We start from the raw sequence: 9,212 nt of genomic DNA on the forward strand, positions 1-9,212 counted from the left end.
TGCTGTCCGGCGGCCGCTCCCAGTGTTTACACCGATGCCGGCGGTGCGGATTGTCTCCGTATAATGCGGCGAGTGTGTCTGGATGTGTAACAAGCATTAATGTAAAAATGATACACCTGTAATTTCATAAATGCTAGAGGAACCACCCCTTTAGGTATGGGATGATTTGCTGCTTTTTTTAAAATTTATTTGTACTTTCTAAAATGTGGCTACTAGGGAATTGGAGTCTGTGCGTGTGGCTCATCTTGCATTCCTGTCGGAGAGCGTTGCTCTGCAGACGTGGTCCGCACTGAATCGCGTCTATCAGGCTCACCAGGAGCTGTTTCTTCCCAAGCGTCAGCCTGGTGACGCCTGTGGACCCACGTCCTGGTTAGCATGGAGAGTCCGTCTCTAATTAGCAAATGGCAGCTGGCATGGCCTTTGATATTCACCTAAAACATCCTCTCTGTTGTCTCCAGCTCTCAGACTCTCAAATCCTCTTGATGGTCTAGTTGGAAGAATTCTCTGACTTTGACACTTGATACTCTTTCCTGAACATAATTTTAAATTTGTCCTTGAAATCCATAAACCTCCAGCCATACGTATTTTTTGCTGCCAATATACCAACACCCACCCATCAATCCTGATCCCACAGGAACCATACCTGCTTGATTTTGCTACGAGGGGAGAAGCAGTAAAAAGATGCTATGTTCTGAAATCAGTCAATCAATGAGCACACCAACATTGTTCTATGAGGTACAGAGGGCCTCTTAGTACCGATTATTTGGCTGGTTTTCTAGGTAAATACTATCGTGACTGTACTCCCTGCTGTCAAACTCCAGGGCTCGTATGGTTGTTTCGTTTATAAATTGGTGCAGGTGCCGTCATGCACTTCACGTGTTGTCGGGCCTGGAAGTACATCCTCATCCATCTGCTAATGAGAGAAAATACACGCCTAAGCTTCAAGGACATATTCCCTCCCAAGTGTCATGTTAGAAACGCTTGCACCGAGCCTTCATCTGACCATTACTAGACAGAAGAGTCGGTATTGGAGGCCACTCAGTGGGACTCGGGGAATAAAATCTGATGCTCAAGGAATGTGATCATTCTTGCCTTCTCGGGGCCACTTCCACACTCCAGGAAAGTGGGTTACACATCTATTAGACTCTCTGGCCTAGAGAAACTCCCAGTCTGATGATCTTACTTGTGAATTATGGAAAGACAGACAACATGCTAGATGGACAGATAGATCGACATGGTCACCTGCAGGTACTGAGTGGGAAGGGCAGGTGAGAGTGGAGGCAGGACTTCAGGGGTGTCCTGGGGCAGCTGCAGCCCCGGCCTGGGCACTGGTGTCCTTGTTTATACACAGGAAGGCCTTGGGCCTTAGCATTCTCTCCTGTGGTTCTGTGAGTGAACCCTCTGCCCTGAAATTCCAGGGTCAGGAGCTTGAATCAGCTGGCACCAGATGTCACACGTTGCCTTCCCGCACCGTTTCTCATAAAATCAGATTTTGAAATGATTCGGACGCGGACACTCTGTCCCCCTGCAGAGTGAGGGGTGCGTCTGGCCACCATTCGGGTGATCCCCCCGGACCACCCAGGTACATGCCCCTGACTGGAATCGAACCTGGGACCCTTCAGTCCGCAGGCCGACGCTCTATCCACTGAGCCAAACCGGTTTCGGCTTTAAATATATTTTTATTGATTTCAGGGAGGAAGGGAGAGGGAGAGAGAGATAGAAACATCAATGATGACAGAGAATCATTGATCTGCTGCCCTCTGCACGCCCCCTATTGGGGAGCAAGCTAACAACCCAGGCATATGCCCTTGACTGAAATTGAAACCTGGGACCCTTCAGTCCAGAGGCCCACACTCTAGCCACTGAGCCAAACCGGCTAGGGCTAATACATAGTTTTAAGTTTGATGTAGTTCCATTTGTCTATTTTTGCCCCCATAATCTGACTTTTAACGGTTTTTTCATGTTGTTCTACTGACTTACACTATACAGCCACCTGCACAGGATATATAGCCTTTATTTTACGGCTCTCTTAACAAAATTATCTTTAAAAAATATTTTATATGTTTTTATTGATTTCAGAGAGAGGAAGGGGGATGAAGAGAGAGCGATAGAAACATCAATGATGGGAGAGAATCGTTGATTGGCTGCCTCCTGTACATCCATCCCCCACTGGGGATTGAGCCCGCAATCGGGCCTGTGGTCTGTGCCCTCCTGTTCATGGGTCCACGCTCAACCACTGAGACACGCCATATGGGCACAAAATTATTTCTTTTTTTAAAAAAATATATTTTATTGATTTTTTACAGAGAGGAAGGGAGAGAGATAGAGAGTCAGAAACATCGATGAGAGAGAGACATTGATCATCCGCCTCCTGCACATCTCCCACTGGGGATGTGCCCGCAACCCAGGCACACGCCCCTGACCGGAATCGAACCCGGGACCCCCCAGTCCGCAGGCCGACGCTCCATCCACTGAGCCAAACCGGCCTCGGCACAAAATTATTTCTTGAACTTGAAACCTTTCTTCTGTGTTTGGAGGGTTGGGCAGTCGGGGTTTGAAGTGCAGATGGAGGAGGACAGTGGTGTCTCTAGAGATTGTCTTGGGTTGGGTGTTGCCCACAGATAACTACTCCCTTCGGTTGTGGTTGTTTAACACACATCCTTATTGGTTGCAGATATAAACGGGTTTCTCCGTCTTGCCCGGGTCACACTCCTTTAGAGCTTTCTGTACGGTAGAAGCAGCACCGACCTGAGACCCACAACAAGGGCCCCGCCCCCAGCGCTGCTTCCTGGGTGTCCCTGTTGCTCACTTGCACCATAACCACCAGGAGTCCCACAGCCCCAGCCAGCTGCGCAGGAAAGAGTTAGTCCTAAAGCAGCCTGGACGGTCATCTGTGCTGCTGACTCGTTAGCAGAAATGGAATCTGCTGACTGTTGAAAGTTTTGTGAGAGAGTAAACCAGCTTCCTTCCTCTTTGCTCGGCTCATCTCCTGAACCCTGCGGGACGCAGGCCCAGTGCTGCGTGGACTTTGAAGACCAAAATGCTTCAGGATGTACATCCCAGTCGCCTGCGGCTGCTTCAACCACTGACAGCTTTGGTGTCGCTGCTGCTGGGTGAGTGGGGCCCCTCTGGGGTAGGGAGGTTTCCGCAGGGACCTGGGTGGTGAGGAGCAGTCCGGGCCCTCGGAGCTGCGGAGGGATCGACAGCAGAGGGAGAAGCCTGACTCTTACCCATCGGCCGGGCCCTAAGGCCGCAATTCAGAGGTCCTTCCGCAGTCTCTGCACCAGACGTTCACGTGGGCTTTGTGGGGGAGACAGGGATGAGACTAGGCCAGTGATGGCGAACCTTCTGAGCTGGGCGCGTCAGCATTTTGAAAAACCCTAACTTAACTCTGGTGCCGTGTCACATAGAGGAATTTTTGGATATTTGCAACCACAGTAAAACAAAGACTTATATTTTTGATATTTATTTTATATATTTAAATGCCATTTAACAAAGAAAAATCAACCAAAAAAATGAGTTTGCGTGTCCCCTCTGACACGCGTGTCATAGGTTCGTCATCACTGGCCTAGGGCGTGAGCAAGGAGCATCTTGCAGGAGGACAAGGGAAGCGGGCTCTTGTGGGTGCTCCGGGAAGAGGGCGTGCAGGCTCCCCCTGTCCCGCCCCCATACACTGCATCTGCTCCCTGGGCTCCCCTGACCGCCCTCTTCTCTTTCACAGCCTCTGCAGACCGGGGAGCTGGTGAGTCTGCTGAATGCCGCCTGGGATTTGCGGTGCTATTGCCTGTCCCACCAAGAGCAGGGCTTGGGCTCAGCATGGGCAGTGCCCCCTCTTTAGAGGGGCCTGGGGTTGGATTCTTGGTAAGACTCCTGCTGGAACCACAAAGACACAAAGGGAGGAGGCTGCCAGAGCACATGGGCCTGTAGTTGGATCTATAGTAGATTCGGCCTGAGGGCCCCTGGGAGCTCCTTTGGAATCCATGGGCCTCCCAGGTCACTGAGCTCCAGCCCTGTCTGCTCTCTGCCGCCAGGTCTCCCGAAGGCCGTGGTGAGCCTCCAGCCCCCGTGGCTCCAGGTGTTCCCCGGGGACAACGTGACTCTGAGCTGCCAGGGGGCCCACAGCCCTGGGGACAACTCCACCCAGTGGTTCCAGGATGGGACCGCCATCCCCACCCAGGTCCAGCCCAGCTACAGCTTCAAGGCCAGCAGCAACCACAGCGGGGACTACAGGTGCCAGACGGGCCGGACCAGCCTCAGCGACCCTGTGCACCTGGACGTGACTTCCGGTCAGTGGAGGAGCTGTGAGGCCGGGGAGGCGGCCTGAGAGCTGCTGGCCCGGCGGGGGGTTTGGGAACGGGGTGGCCGTTTCTGGGAAGTGTGGCCCGAGCTGTTGGAAGTGGTTTCTGCCCAGTCATTTCCCCTCGCACCCCCGCCGCCTTCGCTTCTATGTGGTTCCTCGGAGTATGTGAGGTTGTTCGGCCTCAGTCCTGATTGAGCAAGAAGGTGACAAGGCCACACACAGGCCACCGGGGGTGAGAGAAGCAGGAGGAAATATTTGTTCCAGACAGCCTCCTGCCTCGTGGCAGCGTGGTCAGCACAGTGGCTAGAGACCCACAGAAGGCAAAGGCCCTGGGTGGGCATGCCTGGCATGGGTGAGGAGGAAGACACGAGGCCGAAGTGGGGGGGGATTATAAATTTATTAGGTCATCTGGACACCGGATGGGCTGAGCCCCAAAATGGCGCCAGCCCCTGCAGACGGGGAGCCAGGTTTTAAGGACTCTGGGCGCTTCTTCTGGGCAGAGAGCTCTCTGTGCAGGTCTGGATTGCGGGGAAGTCGTATGGGAGAGAGAATGGTCTCAGCAAGTGGCATGTCCATTGTGAAGTGGCCTGAAGGCAGTTCCCAGGGGAGGGAACCGGCTCCGGCTCCGTTATTCAATCAGACCTCACTCTCACTGGGAGGACTTTGTGCTCAGGGCAGGAGGCTGGGGGAGGTGTGATCTGGAAGCCAACGGCAGAAGTTGGGGGCGGCTTGGAGTTTGGTGCAATGACGTCGTCTTTGCTCCTGAAGGAGATGGGAACTCATCAGATGGTTTAAATTGGTCTGACTTAGGGTTACATATATGTCTGAGCGTTCAGTCCAATAGATTCCATGGAGAAGTCCTCCTGCACACGAGCCACGCCCAGCCAGTGTGTGAAAATGTGAGCACATTTACACTGCAGTTGACTCTGATTTGGGCCGTATGCCCTGCGGATGGCTGCACGAGGCCGAGAGCCCCGTTTCTGTTGATGGACCCCCAGTGAGTGGGCAATCAGTACTGACGAGGGGTCAGAACAGCGCTCCCAGCATGGGCGACTTCGGCCTGGGAATTATTTTGAGCTGAAGGTGATGGAGACCCAGCCGGGTCCTGAGGAGCCCTTACCTCTCCCTGAAGAAATGAAGAGTTATCACCAGCAAGAACTATGCATGGCCCCTCCAGAGGGCAGGGCACGCTGCTAATTACTGGACATCTTCTCTTCGTATGTCCTGCATGACCTTCCTCCTCTCCCAAGCCCCCGTGCCTTCCCGCACCCCTAGCTCGGTCATACACCCCCCATCATCCTTCCTGTCTCTCTCGTGTCTGTGTGATCCCGCACATACTGGTCTGTGTGCACTTGAGCGTGCTCATTGTTCCTTGTCACTCTGTCCCGAGCCTATTTAATTATTAAACAAACAAGAACCTACAAGGTTCTCTTCCTCCGTCCCCCCGCCCCCAGCCTCAAAACCTGCCCAGTGACCTCACAGCTCCCTGTTTGCTCTCTGGTCCAGGGCTGCCCCCAGCAGCTGGCTGTGCTTCTGACTTTTCCTACAAAAATGCAAAACTTGAGATTTTAAAAACCTTTGCTCCGAAGGGTTGTTAAAGGGAAGCCACCTGGTCCCCGCCCTTCACTGTGCAAAGAAATGCGGCCACAGGCCTCGGCCCAGCTCGGGGGAGCCCAGGTCAGAATCCCTGGGCTGACTCATCACCGACACCTTATCCTTCACAGTCAGACTGCGGTTTCTTAAATAAGCGCAGTGCGCTCCAGTCTTTATTTTCATAGGAATTAGAGCGATTGGGGTTTTCTAGTGTCTTCGAAGCATTCTCTAGAGCAGTGGCTCTCAACCTTCTGGCCCTTTAAATACAGCTCCTCATGTTGTGACCCAACCATAAAAGTATTTTCGTTGCTACTTCATAACTGTGATGTTGCTACTGTGATGAATTGTAATGTAAATATCTGATCTGCAGGATGGTCTTAGGCGACCCCTGTGAAAGGGCCGTTCGACCGCCAAAGGGGCCACGACCCACAGGTTGAGAACCGCTGCTCTATAGCCTTGTCCTCCCAAGCACTGACCTTTGGAGTCTGGTGGCTCTGCCTCAGTGAAGGGAGGCGCTCGCGGTCGGGGTGGAGAGCGATTGCCCACTGGAGGCCTGTGCTACCGCTGCCCTTGTTCCGAGCCACCACTGAGCCTGGTCTCCGGGCTCACGCCTGCTCCCTGCTGCGGCGGCTGGAGGTGGCAAGGCCTTACCAGGCTCCCCGGCTGCTCCTTCACTTCCCAGAACGTGTTCGGTAGCTGCCCTCCCATTAGGAGCCCAGACCCTCACGCTCGCCCTGGAGTGGCTGTGTGTCCTTGGTCGCCGTCAGAGGAGACCTGAGGGTCCCCTCCTGCACGGTGGCAGGTTCAGGTCCTGCTCGTCACCTCCGCGGTGCTGGGGGCAGCTTCTAACTCCTCACCTGGCGCCCGAGGGGCTCCTACTCTTTATATTAAACTCCGCCAGGCTTCCTTCCTTCAGGCCCCAGGCTCACCGGTAAGAGAGCCGCACACCTGCCAGGCGATCTCCCACGGCTGGGCCCACAGCCTCTCCTCCTGGGAGTAAGGCAGCCCCACAGGAGCTGCAGGGCCCATCCAGCCTCAGACCCTCTCCTTCCCTGTCTTCCAGCCTGGCTGCTGCTCCAGACGCCCCGCCTGCTGGTCCCGCAGGGGGCCCCCATCGTGCTGCGCTGCCACAGCTGGAAGAACTGGCGCCTGTACAAGATCCAGTTCTTCCAGGACGGGAGACCCAAGTGGTTTTCATACACGAACGCCAGCTTCTCCATCCCACACGCGAACGCCAGCCACAGTGGCGCGTACCACTGCTCAGGGCTCCTCGGGCAGATGCAGCACACATCGCAGCCCGTGAACATCACCGTCCCAGGTGGGAGCTTCAGGCCCGGGAGGACGGGGAGGCGGGGCTCCCTCAGCACCGGTGCACCCTGAGAGGCCTCAGTGTCTAGCTGCACCTGATGGCGGGGTGGACACGAGCGCTGGTCCAGCTCCCTCCTCAGGGATTAAAGAAACGGTGTCACTCACTGGGAGTTTTAACTCTCAGGGGATAAAAGCCACCTTTTCATCCTCTCATCCACCTCGCAGACACACCACCTTCCCTCTCCCGCCTCACTGAGACCACGTGGTCACATGTCCCTCTGTCCGCAGGACTCGGAGGCTGGCTGGTGTCTCCCAAGACCCCTCAGCCTCGGCTCCAATCTTAGCTCGGGGCAGCCAGGCGGCATGGTAGTCTCTCATATACAAAGCACCAGGCCGCCATCTGATCTTGAGAAATTGTGCGCTGTGAGCTCCAGAGTGCATCCTGTCAGGGACACTCCAGGCCACTTCTGCCAGATGAGGGCTAGGCCACGAGTGCTGCCCAGTCCCGGGCGCAGCAGGAGGCGGGGGAAGTGCTGGGGATGAGGTCTGTGGGTTCCCTCGTTCACTTCTCCCCAAGGCTGTGCCCTGTCATGTTTTATATTCACGATGCACATTAAAGGCTTTGAGAAGCCTTGTTGTAAAGAAAACTTTTAAACTAAATTTCATAAGGCATTTGCAAAACCCACATGACCACAAAAACCTTTTCCTCTATGACTATGTGGGAGAGGAAAAATGTTCTCTACCCTTTAAGTTTCTCTCATCTGGTCTAATAATTAAAATGATGAGATAGATTAACAAAAAAATGAGCAAATTCAATTACACACCTACCTATGGGGACCACAGACACGAGAGAATCAGAGACAGAAAGGGACATGCGACATTCCGAGCTAAGGCTGAGGTGAGCGGAGGGGTGGGGGGCGGGTTTGGCGGAAGGCTGTTGCAGGGTAAGAGCAGATGCTCAGTACTGAACTAGTTTTCTCTGCCCCCTACATAGGCCATAGGAAGTTACTCCTGCCCTGGCTGGTCTGGCTCAGTAGGTAGAGTTCGGCCTGTGGACCCCTGGTCCCGGGTTCAGCTCTGGTCAAGGGCATGTACCTCGGTTGCAGGCTCCTCCCTGGCCCCAGCCCTGGCCGAGGCTCGTGCAGGAGGCAACCAGTCCACGTTCCTCTCACATCGATGGTTCTCTCTGTCTCCCCTCTCTCTTCCACTTTCTCTAAAATCAATGGAAAACGTTTCTCATGAGCCCACAGGGTCTCGATTGCCTTCAGCTCAAAACATCCACATGCCAACGTGGCACCACGTGGGGAGCCCCTTCAGCTCCTATCACTGTCCCTCCGGGCACTCAGCTCAGCTCCCCCGGGGCAGGTGCTGAGGGGGCCTGGAGGACTCCACAGAGGGAGGGAGCCCTGGGGACCTGGCTGTGGATTCTGACCGTGGCCTTTAACAACTGTCGTTTCTCCGTCCGCAGCCCTTTCACCCGTCCTTCCTCCGTGGCCCCAAATCGCGTTCTGCCTGGTGATGGGGCTCCTGTTTGCGGTGGACACGGGGCTCTATTTCTTTGTGCAGAAAGCACTCCGAAGCTCAGCGAGGGACTGGAGTAGTGACAAAGTCACGTGGACCAAGAGCCCCGAGGACAAGTAACGCCTCCTGGCACCTGTAAGAGCTACAGGTCTCCGCAGGCCAGACCTCTGCCCCCCACCCCCAGCGCCCCCTGGTGGGCGAGCCGGAGCTGCGAGGGGCCTGGGAGCAGGAAGGGCCTGTAATCTCAGAGCGAACCACCCCCAGGCTCTCCCTCACTGGCTTCCTGCTGGTCAAGAGGACTGACCGCTGTCTTCACAGGCCCTCACAGAGGCCCCACATACGCACGCTCACCAAGTCCTGCTTCCACTTTCTTTTTTTTTTAAATTAAATCTTTTTAAAAAAATATATTTTATTGATTTTTTACAGAGAGGAAGGGAGAGAGATAGAGAGTTAGAAACATCGATGAGAGAGAAACATCGATTAGCTGCCT

The 9,212-nt window shown here is 54.6% G+C and overlaps 1 protein-coding gene across 2 annotated transcripts; it reads left to right on the forward strand.

Moving 5' to 3' along the window:
* Positions 1-2,926: 2,926 nt before the first annotated feature.
* Positions 2,927-9,087, forward strand: LOC102754154 (low affinity immunoglobulin gamma Fc region receptor III). 2 transcript variants are annotated; one of them, XM_015563547.1, is made up of 5 exons: positions 2,927-3,113; positions 3,722-3,742; positions 4,032-4,286; positions 6,957-7,211; positions 8,670-9,087. In XM_015563547.1, exons 1-5 carry the CDS (start codon positions 3,041-3,043, stop codon positions 8,840-8,842), a joined length of 777 nt encoding a protein of 258 aa, XP_015419033.1. In that variant the 5' UTR covers positions 2,927-3,040; the 3' UTR covers positions 8,843-9,087. The 2 variants fall into 2 exon arrangements, with proteins under 2 accessions (XP_015419033.1, XP_015419032.1); XM_015563546.1 differs by lacking the exons at positions 2,927-3,113; positions 3,722-3,742 and adding an exon at positions 3,755-3,861.
* Positions 9,088-9,212: the final 125 nt, after the last annotated feature.

The sequence above is a fragment of the Myotis davidii genome, unplaced genomic scaffold, assembly GCF_000327345.1.
Source record: "Myotis davidii unplaced genomic scaffold, ASM32734v1 scaffold1059, whole genome shotgun sequence".
In the NCBI taxonomy this organism is placed as follows: Eukaryota; Metazoa; Chordata; class Mammalia; order Chiroptera; family Vespertilionidae; genus Myotis; species Myotis davidii.

Coding starts and splice junctions, on each gene's coding strand:
- LOC102754154 (XM_015563546.1), top strand. CDS start 3,756: ATGCCGCCTGGGATTTGCGGTGCTATTGCCTGTCCCACCAAGAGCAGG. Junction 4,287..6,956: donor GCACCTGGACGTGACTTCCG/GTCAGTGGAGGA, acceptor CCTGTCTTCCAG/CCTGGCTGCTGCTCCAGACG. Junction 7,212..8,669: donor CGTGAACATCACCGTCCCAG/GTGGGAGCTTCA, acceptor CTCCGTCCGCAG/CCCTTTCACCCGTCCTTCCT.